Raw genomic sequence first — 25,377 nt, 5'->3', positions numbered from 1 at the left:
TACTGTAGTCCCTAGGTAGCCATCCTATATACTGTAGTTCTGAGGCAGCCATCCGATAAACTGCAGTCCTTAGGTAGGGATCCTGTATACTGTAGTCCTTAGGTAGGGATCCTACATACTGTAGTCCTTAGGTAGGGATCCTATATACTGTAGTCCTTAGGTAGTTATATACAGCTTTATAGCAGGGCAATGTCTTTACCATTTTACAGCCTCCCTAGAACTCTTGTAGCCATAAAGAGATATAATACTGTGTCTTGTGGGACAATAATCCATTTTCTAATCCTTGGCTCCTTGTCCAATGTTCTCCCCTCATGTCATGTATAGCTACAATGCTTGTTGGAAGCAAACAAATTTCTTTACATTAAGACCAGAATTCAACTCATTGAGTTAATTTTTTTCCTTAAGAAGAAATTTTTGCACCACATGTCTCCATGCTCACAAGAGACCACCACAACTTTTTAGGTAAAAATCTATCAGAATATTACACCACTAAGGGCTCCTTTTATCAAACCTGGTGTATTTCTTCCTCAACATCACTACTGGCATCTTGTGGTATTTGTACCCGTAGTTTTTGTATGGGAACTGATCTCAATATCTGCCACCCACAACCGCTACCTTTCCGTACTACTTCATTATTTGGATGTTGCAATTTTGTCCTTTGTGGTTCTACATAACCTTGTGGTAGCTCTAGATAGGTTTTGTGTGTTCTGTATATGGAGGTTGTGTCCTCATGTAAAGGTCTACATCTAGTTGGTGAAGTCCTTGATGACTCATGTGCATCCACCTCTGTGACCGTCAAGATGGGAAGATTGGCCTTGATGGTTGAAGAAAAAGTTCTGTCCGATTTAAGGACTATGGGAGTCGGCTTATCGAGGTGGTCCCCTTCAGGTCCTTGGAATGCTTCAACATAACGGCGGATCTTCTGTTGACTGAGGTCCTTCCTCACCACCACACTGTAAAACAACCAGAAATTTATGCTAGGAGATGGCTCTGATCAAACTTTTTTGATTATATTTCACAATTGAACCCCATAGATCATCAGAATAGCTTCTCCTATATAAATGTATTAGTGGTACAGAAGGATTGCCTTTACATTGAGTACCTGGGCCAATTACCAGCACAGCGGCCCATCTTTCCCGAAAGGACCATTACACGATTACTCCTACGTGAGCCTGACTATGATCAATCCAACTTTATTTTTGGAAGACAAGGCAAAATAATTCTTAGTAGAAAGTATATTAAAAGGTCCCTCATTCTCAACCAATTGTAGCTCCTATCCCTTTATTATCAGATCAGGCTTTGACTTGAACTCACCGGAGGTACCAATGGTCCCCTAAGCCGTACTCTGTGCCACACATCCCGGTTCGAGGCCAGAGGCATCGTGGGAGCTTTCTCTCTAACATAACAGTGGTAGCAGCAACCTGGGGTAAGAGAAGAAAGGAAGGTAATAATATAATAATAATCCACAACCACAAAGTCAATCTTACGAGATCCAGCACGCCTCCATTACTGTGGTTTAACTATTGATGTTCGACAAGAATACACTCCCACGCCGTTCAAAACCTTGGTAAACTGTAAGATGAAATGCGCCATTATAATGCATCACTATACAAATTAAAAGAGGTGGAAACCTGCCCAGAGTAATAATCACAGTTGGTCGGAGAATTCTGCAATTCTGACGGGGTCACCAGTAGATTCTTGGTCGAAGGGAGTTGATAGCACGAAATCTACTTCCAGGTCCGCAACAGAGCTCATGAATCCGCTGTAGATTGCATGCCACTTGACTCTATCACTTTAGTATGCTAATTCATAAAGAACATATTAGCCCTTATTAATTATATCCCCTGTATGTGATTATATAAGTAGATAATATGAGACTGAATTTGCTCATGATCTGTAGATAAAGCCCCAGAATCCCTTTATTGGGCCCAAGGTACCCCATTATGACACTTCCCATAGCCAATTATGGGCCGTATATGTATTGTTTTGAAGACCACTGCCCAGACTAACTTTATAGATATTGCAAAGAGCCACAAATGTTTTTACCCTCTTAAGATTTTAGTGATCAATAGTAGCAAAAATCTCATAATACTAGTGTAAAAAATATAATATTTAGCAGAGTGCTAAAAAAATGCATTGTAGTAAAAGAAACACTCCATTGAAAATTTAGTTCCTGTCAAGTGGTTATTATTAGATATGTTTGTACTTGGGAAGATATTGATTACGTTTTTGAGAGAGTTATATTGTTTAGCTTGGCCACTGTAAATAAAGGCCCTTTTACACGGGCCAATTATCGGGCAAATAAGCGTTCATATGAAAACTTGTTCCCGATAATTGCCCTGTGTAGACAGGGCAATGATCAGCCGATGAACGAGCAAACACTCGTTTATTGGCTGATCGTGTCTTTTATGCAGCAATAAAAATCATCATCGTCGGCAGCGCATCTTGGTGTGTAAACAGGGAGACGCGCTGCCAACATGGTAGAAATGTATGGGGACGAGCGATCGTAGTAACGAGCACTTGTCCCTATACATAGATTCTTGTGAAAGGAGCAAATGAGCGCCGATCAACGAGCTGTATCGGCTATGATTAAGAACCCTAGTGGTTTGAAACGCGTAAGCGTCCTCTTGGGATTTGAATGTAATTGTCCTGTTTTTAAGATGACCTAATAAATCCATATATTTTTCACTATCAAGAGTGCTGGATACAACGTTCTTTACCTTTGAATTTTGGATTATTTCTACGGCCAACATGGGCCGGTGTGAAAGGACCTTCACTGGCAGTGTACTGACCAGCCTAATGGAATCACAAATACTTTCAAATACCAATTGGCAGAGGAATTTACACTAGCTGGTTCAATCGTTCCCAGGTCAATATTTCTCACGATCCAAATACTGACAATGTAGTTCAGTTTCTCCTCCCTGCATAATTCTCACTACAATCAGTTTTTGCCTCCGAAGAACTTCTCAAAAATACATAGTCGGAAAGTTTTTGTAAATACTGTACCTGAGCTCTCCACAGCTCATCTCTATCTTGTGCCACTCTCCAATGAGTATCCCCCATCATGGCGATCAGGAGGTTTAACATGAGGAGATTGGCAATAATGGTGAAAGTGAAATAAACAATGTGGAATATATACGGGAGGTCAACGTCGTAGTTTGTAGGAGAGTTGATGACATTGAGGAAGAGTTCGAATGTGCTGAATAGAGACATAGGATAGTTGTAGAATTGTCCGAGCTGGCTGGAGTCCTCCGTTTGGAAAATTATATAAAATGCTGAGAGAAGAAAATCAGAGAGAGATTTATTTCTATACGAAGCTTTTAAAAGAATATTTCTTGATTTCAATGGGGAAAAACAACAAAAAAAGTCCATCATTTATATCTAGCCATTTCTTAGCTATATCTCATTCTGGGAAAGCATCAATATGGTACCAGCAGAGATCACTCAGGAAATGTCAGTATTTTATCCTTACAAAAATAAAAAATAAAAAACAGAGTCCCAACCTTTATAAGAATTCGGGACCAATTTACAAAAAAAACAAAACAAATTATAGGTAGACTTTACTGCCGAGACCATCACTAACCCCCGCACCATCCTAAATCATATAATAATAGTATACAATAATATAATTCCAATAAATGGTTACGTTTTTACCACTTAAGCACCATAGACCTCCAGGAATATTACATATTAACCCATAACCACCATGTATAATGTATATCAATTTTAACCACTTCTTCACCTTAGACTGGAAGAGGTATAAAGTATTTACTGCTAAACCACTCTAGACCACCAGGAGTAGGATAGGAGAACTATCACTAACCCCAAATCCATCCCATGTAAAAATGTATGATGCCATTTATGTATAAAGTCAGTATAATGGTGGCGGTGGGGAGTTTTGCGGTATCCATTGTAGGGCCCAACACAATGGAAAACCACCCTTTAAAAATGCCTGCGTTTGCTTCTGAAAGCTGCCCAATTATTTGACAAAATGGGAGCATAAGATATATAATATTACTAAACACGTTGTTCATTTTCAGAAAAACCAGAAGTTAACCCTTTATGGGAGCTGTAATGGCAGTCATAGTGATTGTCACTCAACTTATCCTGTAAGGGGCTGTTCACATTTCCGTTGGAGGCTCCGTTAGGGGCCTCAGTCATAGATTCCGTTGTTTTTGTCAGACAAAATAGCGCAGCATGCTGCAGTATTATGTCTGGCAAAATTATGGAAACCACGACGGAAGCCAGATGAAACCCATTATAGTCAATGGGTTCGTTGGGCATGGGTTTCCATCATGCAACGGATTCAGAGCTTCCAGTATTCTCGTTATTCTGCTCCTATGACGGAGCAGAATATCGGAACCAAAAAGGCAGATGTGAACGAGCCCTAACAGATATAGCTTATCATTAGCTAAACAGAATATTTAAAACTTTGACAGAAGAGGAGATTTGCTGGTGTTTTTAAAAAATTTTTTTTTTTAAATTAACTCTAGAAAGAAAGGCTTACAGAGTATGTATCATCATTAAGTTCAATAAATTATACTTACAGGTAGCAAATCCAAAAATGACCACAACCATCAGCCAGCAGAACCGCAGAAGGTCCCCAAAAATCATCTAGAAGAAGAGAATGGTAACCTTTTATCAAGCACTGTTTTCTTTTGGATAATTTTCTATACAATAAACTGAATGCTCTAAATCCATAGCATGTGCCCCCCATACATGTTTGATCATCGGCAGATCCCAACAAAATCACCAGGTGTAGACAAGCTTTGTCTAATAGGCACCTTAAAGAGGCTCTGTCACCAGATTTTGCAACCCCTATCTGCTATTGCAGCAGATAGGCGCTGCAATGTAGATTACAGTAACGGTTTTATTTTTAAAAAACGAGCATTTTTGGCCAAGTTATGACCATTTTTGTAGTTATGCAAATGAGGCTTGCAAAAGTCCAAGTGGGTGTGTTTAAAAGTAAAAGTCCAAGTGGGCGTGTATTATGTACGTACATCGGGGCGTTTTTAATACTTTTACTAGCTGGGCGCTCTGAAGAGAAGTGGATGATACTTCTCTTCAGAGCGCCCAGCTAGTAAAAGTATTAAAAACGCCCCGATGTACGCACATAATACACGCCCACTTGGACTTTTACTTTTAAACACACCCACTTGGACTTTTGCAAGCCTCATTTGCATAACTACAAAAATGGTCATAACTTGGCCAAAAATGCTCGTTTTTTAAAAATAAAAACGTTACTGTAATCTACATTGCAGCGCCTATCTGCTGCAATAGCAGATAGGGGTTGCAAAATCTGGTGACAGAGCCTCTTTAAGGACAACTTTTTACCAAGTAGTCCTTCTGGTGAGACCTCCACAGTCTACAACATTGATTTTTCATCCACAATACAATCCGCTTACCTTATGAATCATGATGGTGAAAGGTCCAAGCATTTGGAATCCACGTGCAAAATACATGACGTAGCACCAGCCCAACACCAGCAGGATAGACATTGGGATAACCTCTCCGCCGGTGTCAGTTAGTCTTAGAATCAGTATCACCAGAACCAGACATGGGAAGGAGGTGCTGTTGGCCCATAGAATACAAAAAAAAATATCCAAGACATATGAATAAAGTTGAAATTCTATATGGCAGTCGCACAAGTTGTATACTATATGTTAGCACAGGATATGCAATAAATGTCTTCTGACCCCCGTTTTTAATGGTGTGGAGGATGGTAGTGGTCGTATGCAAGATGGGACTAAATGGTGAGGTGGCTGTGCACATTGAAGGTTCTCTATTAAGGTCTATTGGAAATCGATTGCCAAACAGGGGTTAGGGGGATCCCCATCTTGATAGGTGGATATGCCAGAAAAAGTCTAAGGTGGAGAAGCCACAGGTATAAAATCAAGACTAATAATAAATATCTGTGATATCATCAAGACCACAGTGAGATTCTTACATAATAATGGTGAATGGTCCACCTTGTACCGCTTGGGACAGAAATCTTGCTTCACGAATCTGAAACAGGTCCGGAATCTGCAGAGATATTTTAGACACAATTATCTATGTGGTTGAATTTACTGTTGAAATAAATAGCAACATACATGGGTGAAACAACAGTTAATTATGTAGAATGGAGACCATATCAGCGGAAACCATCATCAGGTAGAAAAATTTAGTTCTCAATTATCTCTATTGGTGCCTCCAGTTTAATATTATTCCAGTCCTTACCTTTAGTAATAGGATTATAATTGCTCCTATAACACTAATAATTTCTCCAGCCAGACGTAGATAATCTTCAGACGTGACATACGCTTCCTAGAAGAATAAGAATAATAGCACTGTTACAGTGACCTCAGGTCGGGTCTCATTCATCTGCTGTTTGGTTTAAACTATTTATTGGAACTGAGTTGTTAGCTGTCACTGATATATATTAACAGGTTAGGACTTGGGTTGGTTGGTGCCTTGTGCCGTACCAAAATAATACACCCCTACAGTGTACAAAGAACACTGCCCAATCAATAAATTATGGAATGAAGCTGCAACCCCTGGTCACCAAGTGTGGGATCACATGTGCAAACTTCTGGTGCCCAAACCATGAAGGCCGGAGGCTCCCCCTTCAGTGATGACAGGTTATGCACAGGCCACACTTTCCTAAGCCCAGCTCAATATATATGATCAAGATACGATGGCCAACATTCCATAATTTAAGTTGAATAGGCTGCCAAGCTCTACATGGTCCCAACTAGAGATAAGCGAATGGATTTGAAATTAATAGAATTTGTCACAAATTGTCCAAAAGTTTCAACATTTTTGGACAATCTGAAACTTTTAGAATTTGTCCCAAACGAATCAATCAAAAATCACCACAATTTTACATATCAGAAGAAGAAAGTAGATAGAGAAGAAGGATCACATGACCTGTCGTGCTTCCCCATAAGGCCTTGCAGGCAGCCCTCCCTCTAGCACAACCAATCATGATGGATATAGAGTGTGAGTCACGGTTGACTCAGTGGACAATAGTAATTTGAGTCATAGCCACTATAAACAGCCCAACAAGGAAATGGGGATGCAGAGAAGAGGGTGGGAGAGGGAGAGAGGGAGAGAGAAAGAGATAGTGGACATCAGGCATAGAGTGAGAGGCAGTAAAACACAGAATACAGAGATGAGAGAGAGGACATCAGATAGAGAGTGAGAGATCGTAATACACAGACTACAGATAGTGGATTAGTGCCAGTGTGTTTCATAGTGAGGAGAAGAGAATAGATAGATTTACAATAATTTGATAGAGAGATCGTTTTTAGAGAGAGAGATAGGAGTCAGCCAGTGTTAGTTAGACAGGCAGCCATTGCTGTGAGTGAATGCTGCTGCAGCTATACTATTCTTACATTCATTTGTGATTGTGAATCCCTAATCTTCATTACATCATTCACAAATCTTGTTCAATAATCTTAATCCTGGTGCTGATAGCGTATCGCTGCCTGCTGATACAGGCGTCACGGACGTGACGGCACTCATTGTTTTGCATATATCTAATTGCCAATAATAGTTCCACCAAAAATCAACGTATTATTCTGCATCAAGTAGTTATACAGCACCGTTATAGATCAGTCTAGGTATGGCAGACCTTTAACCAGTATTTGATGTGGATCTTCATAATAGTACCTTCCTCCTCCCCAAAAACAAGAAACAAATAGAAAAAACAAGAAATAGCTTGAAAATTTGACTGAAGAGGACAATTCAAAACAACTAAAGATTGAAAATTCCTAGATGAAACCTGAAGCCCTTTTAACCCCTTAGTGACCACTAATACGCCTTTTCACGTCGGTCACTAATGGGCTTTAGGCTAGGCTGACGCCTTTTCACGTCAGCCTAGTCTAAGTCCTGCACGGGTCTCCCGTGCCGGCAGGAGCCGGGGCTCTGCTGTCTGATGACAGCTGAGCTCCTGCTCCAACGCCCGCGATCGAAATTTACTTCGATCGCGGCCGTTTAACCCGTTAAATGCCGCCGTCAATAGCGACCGCGGCATTTAACTTTGTTTACAGAGGGAGTGCGCTCCCTCTGTCACCCATCGGCGGCCCGCGAATGAAATCGCGGGTCTCCGATGGGGTGTCATGGCAGCCGGGGGCCTGATAAAAGCCCCCAGGTCTGCCCTGGACATATTCCTGTCAGGACGCGCCGGAGGCACGTCCTAACAGATTGCCTGTCAGATTTACACTGACAGGCAATAATGCTCTGGTATACGAAGTATACCAGAGCATTATAGCAGCGATCGGAACATCGCACAGTAAAGTCCCCTAGTGGGACTAATAAAATAAGTCATCAAAGTGAAATAAAGATTATTAATAAAAAGTACAGTAAAAAAATAAATAAAACCATTTTTTTCCATAAAAAGTGGTTTTATTTAGTAAAAGTGTAAAAAAAAAAAAAAAGTACACATATGTGGTATCGCCGCGACCGTAATGACTCCATTAATAAAGTTAATATGTAATTTAAACCGCAAAGTGAACACCGTAAAAAAAAAACGCAAAAAAACATGGCGAAATTGCAATTTTTTTCCATTGCCCCCCAAAAAAGTCATAATAAAAATGAATCAATAAGTCCCACGCACCCCAAAACAGTACCAATCAAAACTATGTCTTGTCCCGCAGAAGCCCAAAAAATCACTACATTGATGGAAAAATAAAAAAATTACGGCTCTTGGAAAGCGACGATGCAAAAGCAAATAATTTTAGTTCAAAAGTGTTTTTATTGTGCAAAAGTCGTAAAAACTAAAAAAACCTCTACATATGTGGTATCGCCGTAATCGTACCGACCCATAGAATAAAGGTAACATGTTAATTACGTCGCACAGTGAACGGCGTCAATTTAAAAACGCATAGAACAATGGCGGAATTTCAGTTTTTTTTTATAATCCCCCCCAAAAAGGTTAATAAAAGTTAATATAAAAATTATATGTACCCAAAAATGGTGCTATTAAAAAGTACAACTAATCCCGCAAAAAACAAGTCCTCATACAGCTATGTAGACGAAAAAATAAGAACGTTATAGCTCTTTGAATGCGACTATAGAAAAACGAATAAAATAGCTTGGTCATTAGGGCCTAAAATAGGCTGGTCACTAAGGGGTTAAATGTAATGATTGTCAATGGAGGTCAAAATATATTTTAACTCAAAATCAACACAAGATTATATGATAGAATGAGACTTGTCCTTTTTTTTTTTTTCATTTCAGAAGAAATTCTCCCACATCTTGTTCAAAGTTTAAGGTTCTCACTTTAAGGGGCTTTTGCACCAAGATTGTAATATCCCTGGAACTAGTCCTGTTGTCTGGTCTTGGTTGGAGTGGTCGGTTCACGCAACACAGAGACACAATGGTCATGTACAGAATGTAAAGAGTAGTCAAGGTCCAGAAATATGGGCGTCCAAACCTCTGCCACTTTCTATTGACCAGCTCCTTGACTGGAGATAAGTCCAATATCCGTCGCGCCTGGAAAAAAATTTGCATGAAAAAGATATTGAGGGTAATGACTAGGATGTGGGAAGAATACAAAGATTACTACTTGGCATCATTCATTCTACAACTAAAAGCATTGAAGAGTCAAACTGTTATTATTTCAATTTATTTGTATGTCCTACTAGGATTTCTCTTCTTAATCATATTTATAGGACTTCTCTCGTGCTGCACCTATTCTTTGGAACCCAGGCCCCACATTACACTTAGATTCAAGAAAATGCACCCAATTCAACCAACTCTAGCACGGAGGGGTCTCCTGTCTGTATTAGGAAATTCTTCTTTAGTCCCCCATGAAGTATGGGAAGGGACAACCACTATGGGGACTCCAAAATGGCATCCAGAATGGCAGACAATTTTTAGCTCCTAGACTGAAACTTCCTTCAAGCATCCACCTTGATGGCTACTTATAGATTTAATTACATACAAACCTCTCTTTTCTTCCCAGAGACCACCAAATCCAGTACAGACTGAGTATCTTCCCACGTGTCAATCTCAGTAAGGTCATATAGATAGCAGCTAATGGGACCAAATGTCCACTGTAGTTGTCTACTTTTTTGTACCAAGTGCTGGAACATCTGAGAAAATAGAGGCATATTGTTATCTAAAAAGTCTGAGGAATTCAATATAATGATCGAGATATCTGAGGAATTCAATATAAACTCATATAGAAACATTAGTGAAAAATTTGCAATCAATCTAAGGCCCATGGTCCCACAACGTGTAAGGTCTTCTCTGCATACATACCACAGTGTTACCTTCCAGAGCGGCCATTTTTAATGGGGTAAGGCCATCGTTATTGTAGATCTCCTCTAGTCCCGGACCGTACTTCTCCTTGTGGTAGCTGACTATAAGGTCATACATCTGGCAGGCAGACATCTTGTTGGGCTGAAGAGTCAGAATGTGGAGGATGGTATTTCCTGAGGAGGGGAAACAATAGAAGAAAATGGCGCTGTCTTAATAAATAAAGCCCACAACAATTAAAGGTTTTTCTTGGTTCGACGTCAAGTTGTTGGCGAGTTAAAAGTCAACAATCAAGCCCCATTCAGCATCAAAGCTTTAGGTTATATTCGCGTTAGTAGCTGATTTCATGGCGTAGGTAGTGTAGCATAGGTCATAGATATAGCTAATGTTCTAATATATACTAAAAATAATGGAATCAATCTAATTTGATAGGCTAATGATTTTTTTACCCTGTCGATCATGGACATGAGCAGACAAAATATTTTATTCTCATTTTCAGCCACATGACCTCTGACCAACCTACTCCATATTCTAGGAAATAATACATGTGTCCTCAGGGGCAGACATATTGCCTGGGCAGCCTGTTCAGATGCACGGGACACTCCCCCTCTCAAACTCTCCACAGGCCTCTCATAGTTTACAAAAACACTATCATCCCAGTCAGCCAATAATAGAGCTTCTATGAGTGTCATTGCTGCTCTGTGATTGGCTCAGAATAGTGATACAGAGTCCTGCAGCATTCAATGCAAGTAGTTAACTTGGACGACCTAGGAATATTATTACTAACCCTTCCGCTGCCCTAGACCACCAGGCATGTAATCTTTAACTCCTTCACATCCCTAGGCCACCGGGGATATTATTACTAACCCTTTACCTGCCCAAGGCCACCAGTCATGTAATTATTAACTCCTTCACTACCCTAGACCACCAGGAATTTTATTAGAAATCCCTTCCACTAACGTAGACCACCAGGGATGTAATTATTAACTCCTAAATATTCCCTAGACCTCCAGGGATATTATTACTAACCCTTACTATGCCCTAGACCACCAGGCATGTCATCATTAACGGCTTCACTGCCCTAGACCACCAGGGATGTAATCATTAACTTCTTCACATTGATAGACCACCATAGATATTATTACTAACTCTTCCCCCCCGCAAGACCACAAGGCATGTCATCATTAACTACTTCACTGCCCTAGACCCCCAGGGATTTTATTATAAACCCTTCCACTACCATAGACCAGCAGGGAAGTTATAAATAACTCCTTGACTACCCTAGACCACCAGCGACTTTATTATTGTAAAGGATCTGCCAGGCACAGCTTCGGGGTTAACGCCCATAGATAATCAGTCTGCACCTGCTTCTATGTCTGTGAGACTGACTCCATCTTCCACCACTCAGGATGGCAGGCTTAGGAGTGGGAGAACCTATCACAGCCTGGCCAGACGGAGCTAGCTCCCGCCCTCTGTCTATTTATACCTGCCTTTCCTGTTCCTCCTTTGCTTGTGATTCTTTTCGTTTGGTTTCCTGGCCCTGCTGCAGCTTCTTGTACTATTGTCCTTGCTTCATATTGACCCCGGCTTGCTGACTACGCTCCTGCTCTGCGTTTGGTACCTCGTACACTCCTGGTTTGACTCGGCTTGTTTACTTCTCTTGTTGCTCACGGTGTTGCCGTGGGCAACTGCCCCTTTCTCCCCCTAGCTCTGTGTACCCTTGTCTGTTTGTCTGTCGTGCACTTATTGAGCGTAGGGACCGTCGCCCAGTTGTACCCCGTCGCCTAGGGCGGGTCGTTGCAAGTAGGCAGGGACTGAGTGGCGGGTAGATTAGGGCTCACTTGTCTGTCTCCCCACCCCCCGTCATTACAATTATAAACTCTTTTACTACTCTAGACCACCAGGCAGGTAATCATCAAATCCTTTATTGCCCTTGACCACCTGGGATGACCACCAGTATTATAAACCCTTTCACTGCCCTAGACTACCAGAGATGTTATAATTAACTCTACAGCCCTAGACCACCTAGGATCATGTTACCTATTAATGCATAATCTAATTAAGAATATCTGCCAATTTCCCAGAGAGATAACAGCAATTACTATAAATCGAGGGGTCCTCAGTTGTTTGTGTCCAGCCCTGTGTACCCAGTGTCTTCATGTGATGCAGAAAAATTGAAATGATGCTGGATGTCTCACCGTGGGAATCTTTGGCTTGAGGATCAGCTCCTTGTAACAATAAGAGCCGTACCAACTCGGCATTACCCACACATGCGGCAAAGGAAAGAATGTGCTCTCCTGCAATGAGAAAACAAGTCAGACTTTACGCCATATCCAGTTGATTCCAATTGAAATAGTTGGATAGGACAGAGCCGAACTTGATTTTGGTCATGTCTGGAACTTTGGGTGTCGGAGCATGATGGAAACCCTATGGTTCATTAGAGCGATGGCTGCACATGTCTGGCTCCACGGACATAAGTCAGCAATATGGAAAGTCACCTGTCTCCTCATGGGATAAGTAGATGTCCCAATGTCAATATCTATGGCTGGATTAACTTTTTCTTATCAAATGTAGGAAACAATCACGTTATTAACATAGGATTAACATGGATACATTGCTTTGTATTTATTCAGACATTTCAATTTTGTCTTTGCCTTCATGTTTTTTAGTTGCTAGGAAGGTCATATACTTTAGAAAAAAGGGGATCAAGCACAACGGATCTCCACCAAACCAGCATTGACAGTCAAACAATGGGGTCTTTCATATAGCAGCTTTAAGGCATTTACTGTCTGATTTTGAAAATGAAAATTGAATCAACGATTTATGGCAGATGAGGAATGGCCAAAAGAATCTAATGAAGACCAGGTTTCAGCAGATATCTGTCAAATGTACGATGTTATGAATGTTCAATGATGATTTCCAGAATTTGGGAAAAAAAAATTCTCTAATATGTATGGATACCTTCAAATGTGCCCATACAAATGACAAAGCTTGTCCAAATCCGCCAATCTAATGTGTATGGGGGCCAACGGACTCTCACGTGGTGGCAGATGTCGGGGTAAAAGGATCGTTTGTCTGGCAGCAGCGTATTCCTCTCTACCCATTAAAATAAACATGTATGCTTGGCCGAGGGTCGGCGCTGGGAGGTTTTATCAGGTGACTGTAGGTTCTTTTATTTTATGCCATTTCCTCCATTCAGTCAATTTTTGGGGGATCTCGGAAAAACCATTTAAGTTACAGAAAGTTATACAAAAAAGGAACCAAACGTTTTTTCATATGTCAATAAACATTTACTCACCATAGTAAAAGGAATTGGGTTTAAGTTGGAAGAAAGTGCCCACTGCCCGGGCCGTGCACACATACGCTCTTCTCCTAAGTAGTTCCTGAGCAATCACCACATTCTGCCGCATGACAGCGATGTGCAAAGCTGTTTGACCTATCAAAGAGCAAAAATACTGTATGACCATAACAATATCCTGCCCTCCGAACTCATCAAGCTCAATGGTATTTTTAGATCTAAAATTCCCAGTGCACAAGCAAGGTCTGTTCATCTCCATCGATTATGGACATATAGTACAAGAGAGGCAAATGTTGCCTAATTTGGCCACTCTTAGATGGGCACCAGTATATGGGTCTCACTCTCCACTGGCGGAACCTAAAAATGGCTCCTACTTTCCACCAGCATCATTCTCTTGGCAACCAACTAGAGTAGGAGTCAGCCTCTCTTTTGTCTAAGTGATAGTCCATCTGTCCTGTAGTTGTGATGGGGGGTTGGCGGAATGATCCATCATTAGGAGGAGCCCGGGGAATTGTACATTGATATAAAAGAAACTGCCCATATAAAAAGAAAAAGACATAAGCACACCTATAAAAAAATATGTCCATATCGAACAACAAAAGTGCAACAAGGGCATATTTTGGTCTAGAATACACAAGGACACTATAGCCAGGACTATTTCGGACAATTTTGGTCAGAATGTCGAAATGTAAAGTGCCCAAAATTTGATATAAAAGTTAACATTTCAAAAATTGTATATATTAATGGATGGTGTAAGCAAAAATAACTCATGGGTCAAACAACCATGATCCTCGCCAAGATAGTAGCCCTCGGGCTAGTACTGCTGCCTTGTAGTAACCAGGGCTATATCTGCCTAAATTAACATGTTCTGCATGTATTTGTGTGGATAGCCTTTAAGAGCTCAAAAACATGCTTCAGTCATCGGGGTTGCTCGTTTTTGGACAATTCCTTTCCAGGGTTTTCAGAAAATAATCTAATCACAAGGTATCCTGCTGCTCGGACCTCCAGTGATCAACTGTATTCTTTGGGAAATCTTGCAATACGTGTGCAATTTCCCTGCAGCGCCACCACAGGGGAAAAGAAGCATTACATGGTGCCCAAAGCAATCATTGTGTTGTCTGTGTATTGCATGGCTGTACTAGGTCCTCCAGATGCTCTTTGTTGCCACTTTCTGGCTAATAGATGAGGTCCCAAATGGCCGACTCCTCTCTATTAAAGGGGTTATCCCACCATTAACAGTTGTAATAAAACAATTGGACATAACTCAATTAAAAACGGTTTTACATTTTTTTTCCCTGTGCTGACATATCATCATTCATAATACAGGTGCATGGATACCAATAACATATACAATTTTTATTCTCAGGATGGATGCCAGAGGCTACATGTGCGACGTCGACGTTTCGGTCGATAAGACCTTCGTCGGGCACTGAGCCATACTGGGGACTGGATCGCTGCAAAAATATACTGCGTAGTAGCGCTGCTATGATAGGTAATTGGCGGCTTACCGCTCTTCATGGGCGCTCATGCAGCGATCCAGTCCCCAGTACGGCTCAGTGCCCGACGAAGGTCTTATCGACCGAAACGTCGACGTCGCACATGTAGCCTCTGGCATCCATCCTGAGAATAAAAATTGTATATATTTTTGAAACACAAGCAAGGTGTGCCGACTACAATCCTTAACCTATATCCGGGTTGGGACCCTACCTCGAGCACCCAAAGAAACCAGTGCTATCTGAACACAACCATATATGGATACCAATAACTTTGGAGGTCGGAGATTTGTATTTGGTGCTGGTCAGAAAGAAAGCCTAGCGTGCGCTTTAGCATGCAAATGCCTTGACTGCTGGAGAATACAGAAGAGGCGCACGCGGCACACCCGTGTTCTTGGGTGTCGTAGAAAAAAGAAGTTAGAGTGCCTTCACATATGCCTTATCAGCAGTCCTCCCACAATAGCGCCAATTCGCCAAGACCATATTAGACCCATTTTTAACATGGATTACATTTTTTTTTACAATTTTGGACCATGTTGGAGGAAAATGAGTCGTGGCACAACTCCTTTAAATCTGAATATGACCTTCTAAAGTGTTGTTAATTATAATGGAGGATAAATAATGGAAAATACTTCTAATAATAATACCTTATTACCCACCTTTGTACAGATCGGATGTCATGGGCATGTTAATGAGCTCGGGAGCATGTTCAACCAGAACCTTCACGGACTCCAGATTATCATGCAGCACGGCCAGATGTAGTGCCGTCTCACCCACGGCTCCTGGTAAGAAGTTTATCATTGTAAGACATAGAAGGTGGTACGAGTTATGGAGAGATCGAAATGTAACACAGAAGGTTTTATAGATGGAATGAGATTGATATTCCTGATAAACTCCCGGCAGTGGGGGAATGAGTTTATATTATAATAGTGGAGAGTTTAAACAGTTGATAAAGTCATGGAAAACACAGGGGTCTCGTGGTACCCCTTTAATGTTATAATAAGTAACAAAGTTCAGCTGTGTTCACATCACGTTTTTTGGCCTACGTTTAACATATTTACCAGGAAAATCTCCCAAAGTATATATGTTAAACGTAGGCCTTGACAGATGCCCAACTGTGGCATCCATCACCCAAAGTCTAAAATGACACCAACTTAATGGATGCGTCATGAAAAGCCATTGAAATACCAATGACATATAAGTTTAACAGATGCCAAATAGTAGCATTGGTCACCCATAGGCTAACATGCTAAAAAAAAAAGTTAACTTTTTGTTACTAAACGCCGCAGGATCTATTAGCGTAGTCTACTACGCTATTCTATACCTCCTTTTTGGGGCAGACAAAGACCACAAACACACTCTTATGCCGTATGGACATATGCTGAGATGTATGGTGCCAGTTGTTAAATAAACAAAAATAAGTATACTTCCGAAGGATGATTCCATTGGATGCCATTCTTCAGCCATCTTTAGCCCCTAAACTGCCATGTTAAAAAACTTCTATGTTTAATGTATACTTGTAAATGAGCCCTTACATTTTATTTCCAAGTTTTAGTCCTACTGATACATTTATGTTAAGAAATCTTGAATATGAACACCCCCAGTCTCTTACCTCTCTGTAGGGGGTTAATAGCTTTACATGACAGAAGCTTCTTAAGCGCTCTCACGCGATTCCTCTGGGCACAATACAAAAGAGGCAGTTCCTGAATTCTGAAAAAAACAAAATTCATCTATTATCATCTACTCACCAGTAGGTTATTGTCTAAATATTGATAGGCAAATCCACAAAAACATTACATGATTAGCTTATTATATGTTCAAACAAAAATAAAATAAGAAATTGACTGTCACAAAAATGTATATTAGGTGGAGAACTTTATATTTTTCTGTGGACTACTAGCAAATATCTAGTAGTCAGTTTCTTAGTGAACAAAAAATGACTAAATACAAACACCAATAAAATGCAGCAAAAACCAGATCTACACATAGCAAAGAAATCCAGCCGTAGCATTTTTTGGGGGGAAAGAAAAATATCTGTCTTCCTCTATATACTTCCTTCTATGTATAGCAATATATCTACTATAATACTGCCCCTTGTAACAACTATAATACTGCCCTCTATATACAAGAATTGAACTACTATAATATTGCCCCTATATATAAGAATATAACTACTATAATACTGCCCCTATATACAAGAATATAACTACTATAATACTGCCTCCTATATACAAGAATATAACTAGTATAATACTACCCCCTATATACAAGAATATAACTACTATAATACTGCTCCTATATACAAGAATATAACTACTATAATACTGCTCCCATATATAAGACTATAACTACTATAATACTGCCCCTATATACAAGAATATAGGTACTATAATACTGCCCCTATATACAAGAATATAAGTACTATAATACTGCCCCATGTATAAGACTATAACTACTATAATACTGCCCCCTATATACAAGAATATAACTACTATAATACTGCTCCTATATACAAGAATATTAGTACTATCATACTGTCCCTATATACAAGAATATAACTACTATAATACTGACTCCTATATACAAGAATATAACTACTATAATACTGCCCCTATATACAAGAATATAACTACTATAATACTGCCCCTATATACAAGAATACAACTACTATCATACTGTCCATATATACAAGAATATAACTACTATAATACTGCCTCCTATATACAAGAATATAACTACTATAATAATGCTCCTATATACAAGAATATAACTACTATAATACTGCCCCTATATACAAGAATGTAACTACTATAATACGGCCCCCTATGTACAAGAATATAACTACTATAATACTGCCTCCTATATACAAGAATATAACTACTATAATACTGCCCCTATGTACAAGAATATAACTACTATAATACTGCCTCCTATATACAAGACTATAACTACTGTAATACTGCCCCTATATACAAGAATATAACTACTATAATACGGCCCCCTATGTACAAGAATATAACTACTATAATACTGCCTCCTATATACAAGAATATAACTACTATAATACTGCTGCTATATACAAGAATATAACTACTATAATACTGCCCCCTATGTACAAGAATATAACTACTATAATACTGCCTCCTATATACAAGAATCTAACTACTATAATACTGCCCCTATATACAAGAATGTAACTACTATAATACGGCCCCCTATGTACAAGAATATAACTACTATAATACTGCCTCCTATATATAAGAATATAACTACTATAATACTGCTTCTATATACAAGAATATAACTACTATAATACTGCTCCTATACACAAGAATATAACTACTATAATACTGCCTCCTATATACAAGAATATAACTACTATAATACTGCCCCTATATACAAGAATATAACTACTATAATACTGCCTCCTATATACAAGAATATAACTACTATAATACTGCCCCTATGTACAAGAATATAACTACTATAATACTGCCTCCTATATACAAGACTATAAGTACTGTAATACTGCCCCTATATACAAGAATATATCTACTATAATACTGCCTCTATATACAAGAATATAACTACTATAATACTGCGCCTATATACAAGAATATAACTACTATAATACTGCCTCCTATATACAAGAATATAACTACTATAATACTGCCCCTATGTACAAGAATATAACTACTATAATACTGCCTCCTATATACAAGACTATAACTACTGTAATACTGCCCCTATATACAAGAATATAACTACTATAATACTGCCTCTATATACAAGAATATAACTACTATAATACTGCACCTATATACAAGAATATAACTACTATAATACTGCCCCTATATACAAGAATGTAACTACTATAATACGGCCCCCTATGTACAAGAATATAACTACTATAATACTGCCTCCTATATACAAGAATATAACTACTATAATACTGCTGCTATATATAAGAATATAACTACTATAATACTGCCCCCTATGAACAAGAATATAACTACTATAATACTGCCTCCTATATACAAGAATATAACTACTATAATACTGCCCCTATATACAAGAATGTAACTACTATAATACGGCCCCCCCATGTACAAGAATATAACTACTATAATACTGCCTCCTATATACAAGAATATAACTACTATAATACTGCTTCTATATACAAGAATATAACTACTATAATACTGCTCCTATACACAAGAATATAACTACTATAATACTGCCTCCTATATACAAGACTATAACTACTGTAATACTGCCCCTATATACAAGAATATAACTACTATAATACTGCCTCCTATATACAAGAATATAACTACTATAATACTGCCCCTATATACAAGAATATAACTACTATAATACTGCCCCCTATATACAAGAATATAACTACTATAATACTGCTCCTATATACAAGAATATAACTACTATAATACTGACTTCTATGTACAAGAATATAACTACTAACTCCTCCTTGTAGACAGTGCCATACATCCTCCACCTCCCCCATGTAGACAGTGCCATACAGCCCCTTACCTCCCCTTATAGACAGTGCCCCCAAACAAAAATAAAAAGCCCCCCACTCACAGTAAAATGACCATCAGCCCCCCACTCACAGTAAAATGACCATCAGCCTACCACTCACAGATGCCTACTGTAGATAGTGCCACACAGCCCCCTTGTAGGTAGTGTCACATAGCTCTCCTGTAGGTAGTGCCACATAGACCCCTCATAGGTAGTGTCACACAGCCCCTTGTAGGTAGTGCCACACAGCCCCCATGTAGGTAGTGTCACACAGCCCCTTGTAGGTAGTGCCACACAGCTCCCTGTAGGTAGTGCCACACAGCCCCTTGTAGGTAGTGCCAAACAGACCCCTCGTAGATAGTGCCACACGGCCCCCTTGTAGATAGTGCCACACAGCCCCTTGTAGATAGTGCCACACAGCCCCCTTGTAAATAGCGCCTCACAGCCCCCTGTAAGTAGTGCCACACAGCTCCCTGTAAGTTGTGCCACACAGCCCCCTTTTAGGTAGTGCCACACAGCCCCCTTGTAGATAGCGCCAGTGTAGCTCCCTGAGGAGATTCCGCTACTAGACAGAGCTGTGAAGCACTATATACAAGGGAGGGGGCTGTGTGGCACTATATACAGGGGGAGCTGTATGGCGCTATTTACAGGGGGGCTTTATGGTGTTATCTACAGGGGGCTGTATGGCACTGTCTACTGGGGGCACTATATATAAGGGGGCTGCATGTGGCACCTAGGGGGGGCCAGTCAAAAGTTTGCTATGGTGCCTAGTATTTCCTAGTTACGCCCCTGCTTACAGAATAGACACCCGTAGGGTCCTTTCTTTTTCACCAGGGTCGAATGCAGTGGGTTCCCCCAGTCTCCGATCACGTCACTGGGTTTCCGGTGATGTAACTGAAGAGGGGAATTTCCTTTGATCACGGACCGATGCGATCAAAGGGTTTAAATGCTGGGGTTGGAGTTTCCTCCAATCCCAGCCGTATTCAGCAGGCTGCTCTAAATACATAAGCGGTGAGTTAGCCCTGCTTAGAGAATGAGGACTCAATGGAGCGCTCATAAGTCTTTTCTACAGCGACGCCAAAAGATGTCACAGTAGATTCCGTACCTGCACCGCCCGCTGTCACAATACAGTGGGTGGTCTGGAACTGGTTAAATCTAAGTCCTCCTACTCGTAGCCGAGCTGTGTATGGTGCTCTACGTGGCGCTGTATTACTCTGTAATGCGGCATCCAATGGAGCCTGCCATAAATATTTCCTCTGTATGAAAGCTTCAGGCATTGAGGAACAGTAGGGCAACATGGAAGTCTGCCCGTGCCCAATTAGGGCTCTATACAACTCGATACATTGTACAAGGCAGAATATACATAAAAAACACATACAAACTATAACACACAGTTATTAAATAATAATCAGATCAGACACGATATGGTCTGTAAAGAAGTAAAAAAAAAATGACAATGACATCAGAAGACCTGAATAACTCCATATAAAACATATAATACAATAACTTCCGGGAGGTCACAATGCGGCTCATCATTTGCAGAGATAGAGATGATCCAGATATCATGTTCGATACACAATGATAAGAGTCTGTTCACACAGTGCATTCATATTGCAGGTTTTGCCATGATTTTCACAAAAATGCAACAAAACCGTGATAGGACTGCGACCAGTGGCGTAACTACCGCCGTAGCAGCAGTAGCGGCTGCTACGGGGCCCGCGGCATGAGGGGGCCCGTGTCGCCCGCCGGCACGGGCCCCCACCATGGCCGGAGGCTCCGCTAGCAGCCGCTATGGCTGCTACAGCGGGACGCCACTGAACAGTACGGCAGTGCAGGGAGGTATCTCCCCGCTCTGCCAGTAAACAAAAGACAAGTATCCCCTCTCCACAGGATCTCCACAGGACAGGGGATACATGTGTGATCGCTGGCAGCGATAGGGAGAACGGGGGACTGAAAGTCCCCTGACGTTCTCCATCACAAACCTCTGACTTCCGGGGTCTGTGACGGCAACTCCGGAGAAATGAATGGAGCGCCGGTCCCGCATGTGCGCATGCGTGACCAGCGCTCCTTTCATTTTTATTGAGCTGCGCAGATGCCGGAAGTCAGAGGTTTGTGATGGAGAACGTCAGGGGACTTTCAGTCCCCCGTTCTCCCTATCGCTGCCAGCGATCACACATGTATCCCCTGTCCTGTGGAGATCCTGTGGAGAGGGGATACATGTCTTTTATTAGGACACACTGTGGGTCACATTTTTTTGGGAGGGGGGACGCTGTATGGCGTTCCCTACAGGGGGGGGGGCTGTATGGCGTCCCTACAGGGGGGGGCTGTATGGCGTTCCCTACATGTACGGGGGGGACGACGACGCTGTATGGCCCCCACTGTAGGAAACGCCATACAGCCCCCTCTGTAGATAGCACCATACAGTCCCCCCTGTAGATAGCGCCATACAGTCCCCCTGTAGATAGCGCCATACAGCCCCCCTGTAGATAGCGCCATACAGCCCCCCTGTAGATAACGCCATACAGCCCCCTGTAGATAACGCCATACAGCCCCCCTGTAGATAACGCCATACAGCCCCCCTGTAGATAACGCCATACAGCCCCCTGTAGATAACGCCATACAGCCCCCTGTAGATAACGCCATACAGCCCCCTGTAGATAGCGCCATACAGCCCCCCTGTAGATAGCGCCATACAGCCCCCCTGTAGATAGCGCCATACAGCCCCCCTGTAGATAGCGCCATACAGCCCCCCCTGTAGATAGCGCCATACAGCCCCCCCCTGTAGATAACGCCATACAGCCCCCTGTAGATAACGCCATACAGCCCCCTGTAGATAGCGCCATACAGCCCCCCTGTAGATAGCGCCATACAGCCCCCCTGTAGATAGCGCCATACAGCCCCCCTGTAGATAGCGCCATACAGCCCCCCCCTGTAGATAGCGCCATACAGCCCCCCCCTGTAGATAGTGCCATACAGCCCCCCTGTAGGGAACGCCATACACCCCCCCTGTAGGGAACGACATACAGCCCCCTCTGTAGATAGCGCCATACAGACACCCCCTGTAGGGAACGCCATACACCCCCCCTGTAGGGAACGACATACAGCCCCCTCTGTAGATAGCGCCATACAGCCCCCTCTGTAGATATCTACAAAGGGGGCTGTATGGCGTTATCTACAGGGGGGCTGTATGGCGTTATCAAAAGGGGGGGGTTTGTAAAAAAGGCACTATCTACAAGGGGGGGGGGTTGTGTGACACCCGGGGGAGGGGGGGCCCCAGTCAAAAGTTTGCTATGGGGGCCAGTCTTTCCTAGTTACGCCCCTGACTGCGACGTGTGAATAGATACTGACATATAGGGAGTCATATAATTTGACAATAAACATGAAAAATACTCCTCACAAAACTTTCACATCACAATTGACCCCCGTCTTGTTGAATGGTAAAGCCTATGATCGAGTCCTGTGCTCTGCAATTATGAGCTAACGGTATAGGACTAAACATGACGTCACAATGTCCCAGTATTCATTTAGCATTTATTGTTTTTTATGCAGGGTGAGTTGTAATTTTTATTGGTACCATTTTGGGGTATATGTGACTTTTTTGCAATTTTTTGGGGGGAACGACAAGTGACCAAAAAAATAAATTTCTGGCATTTTTGTTTTTTTTACAGGATATAAATAACATAATAATGTAATAGTTTGGATCATTACGGACGCTTCAAAACCAATTATATTTATAATTTTAGTGTTTTCATTATTTAACGGAACAAATGGGAAACATTTTTTTTTACTTTTAAGGCTATGTTCACACGGAAACCGCGCCAAAAAGCTCGTCAAAAACGGCCCGAATATGCCTCCCGTCAATTTCAATGGGAGGCGGGGGCGGTTTTCTCCCGCGGGCGGTAAAACCGGCTCTCGGGAGAAAGAAGCGACATGCCCTATCTTCGGGCGTTTCCGCATCTGACCTCCCATTGACTTCAATGGGAGGCAGAGAAAGCGTATTTCGCGGCTTTTTATGCCCGCAGCGCCCAATGGCCACGGGTGAAAAACGCCACGAAAAACGCAGCGAAAATCAGTGTGCAGGCAGAGGAAAATCTGCCTCAAACTTCCAAACTGAATTTTGAGGCAGAAATTCTGCCTGCAAAATACTCTGTGTGAACATAGCCTAACATTTTTTAAACATTTTTGTTTTTATTAAAGTATTACATTCTTTAAATTTTCTTTAGTCCCACTAGGGGACTTGAACATGCGATCGTTGGATCACTTATACATTGCAATACTGTAAGTGTATTGTGCCTTTTAAAAGGCCTATTGTGCAAATAGGAAGACCAAGATGGCAGACCTGGCGGCCAAGTGCCATGACAACCCATCAGCACACCAGAATTGCGACGGAGAAGGTGACATGGGGCTTTCTCTTTTCTTACTGCTTTGATAGTACAGTCTCCGATCCCCGACGTTTCAGCGAGGTGTCAGCTGTAATATATGGCTGACACTCACTCTGTATGGGGCAGGCTCAGCTGGTGACCCGACTCCCTACTCCTCTCTCCTGACTAGTATATGTGTGTCAAATGTCGGGAAGGGGAACTTATTTAATTAGCCTATGGATATATTACATAGAAACATTTATGGGCTATACCAATAAACTGTGCCAAGTAAGGGGTGTCATGTTTGCAGATTTGACAGTCACGGCTCCAAGAAAACGGAGAGACAACCTGGGTGGGAGCTGTTACGGTAGTCATATTGGTTGTCAACCCGATTCCCAGATTCCTGAATGATAAATCCGGCTATCTTTGTAGTGTTCCATTTCTCATACGTAGATTTGTGATTGAAGGCTTGAAAAAGTTGGGTGACAACCCCAGTGGGAGCAATAATGGCGACCATATTGGTTATCTCTCAGTTTTTCCAGAAACATATTAAATAGAATAGACAACTCTCACCTTTTCTGCTGTCGTAAGTTGATTTCACAAGGGCTTTCCATAATTTTCCGTTTCCACCACAGAGTCATCTTTATATAGAGTCCTCTTATATTGTCACACAGGTTAATTCCATGGGAGGGCAGACTGCGACATCCCTCCTTTAAGGGGTTGCAGCTCGATGACAAAACCGGCTCAGCAACTGACGGTCAGATAGGCATCACTCTCATCCTTCAGGTTGGGCAAAACACTTTCTCCTCACTGAATACAATCTGGCTTTTTCTGGAGAATTCATGAATCACAGTCACTTTCCCGACCCCAAAAGACCATCTCTTTGATCCTACGAAGACTCCTGTTAGGTTAAAATGTGCACAAAGTCAGGGAATTATACACAAATGACAGAATTTGGATCTTCTATGGATGTCCAGATACAATTCATCCTAATTGACAGTTGCCAACTTTGCATCCAAAGAAACCGACCTCCTGGTAGTGGTGCAGCACGAAGCCTCGAAGTGCAAATCCACCATTCATAGTTCCAGGAAGATCCACCACCCAATAAAATTCTGATTCGGGAGTTGCCGTATCGTTCAATTCTATATAAAATAATGGCGACTTTGGAAGATGTCTAATTCATTGGGATGTGTCCATGGAAGATTGTAGCAACAAAGCTCCGGAGAAAACCCTAGTGTTATCTCCGAGATACATGGTAGACCTTTTCAGACCTGAACCAGAAACACAGTGAATCTCTATCAGTCAGCATTATTGTATCACCAGATTGATTGAAAGACCCATCAACCAATAAAATATAATGTAGATACATCTTGAATTATTGCAACTTTTTTAAAAGCTCTTCCTTGGTAGACTTGTACCATCAAATGATCTGGTACATCCC

General features: G+C 41.4%; 1 protein-coding gene across 1 annotated transcript; it reads right to left on the bottom strand.

Moving 5' to 3' along the window:
• Positions 1-505: 505 nt before the first annotated feature.
• LOC142663581 (transient receptor potential cation channel subfamily V member 5-like) lies at positions 506-24,577 on the bottom strand. The gene is made up of 15 exons (XM_075842327.1): positions 24,510-24,577; positions 16,649-16,746; positions 15,696-15,818; positions 13,544-13,681; positions 12,444-12,542; positions 10,249-10,421; positions 9,933-10,079; positions 9,265-9,477; positions 6,220-6,306; positions 5,948-6,024; positions 5,406-5,571; positions 4,548-4,614; positions 3,007-3,275; positions 1,315-1,421; positions 506-953 (listed from the first exon to the last, which is right to left on the bottom strand). Exons 1-15 carry the CDS (start codon positions 24,575-24,577, stop codon positions 506-508), a joined length of 2,280 nt encoding a protein of 759 aa, XP_075698442.1.
• Between the last annotated feature and the right edge of the window lie 800 nt (positions 24,578-25,377).

This window comes from Rhinoderma darwinii, chromosome 11, assembly GCF_050947455.1.
Source record: "Rhinoderma darwinii isolate aRhiDar2 chromosome 11, aRhiDar2.hap1, whole genome shotgun sequence".
Taxonomy (NCBI): Eukaryota; Metazoa; Chordata; class Amphibia; order Anura; family Rhinodermatidae; genus Rhinoderma; species Rhinoderma darwinii.
Note: the sequence above shows the minus strand (reverse complement) of the source record. Positions and strands in the feature narration are given on the sequence as shown.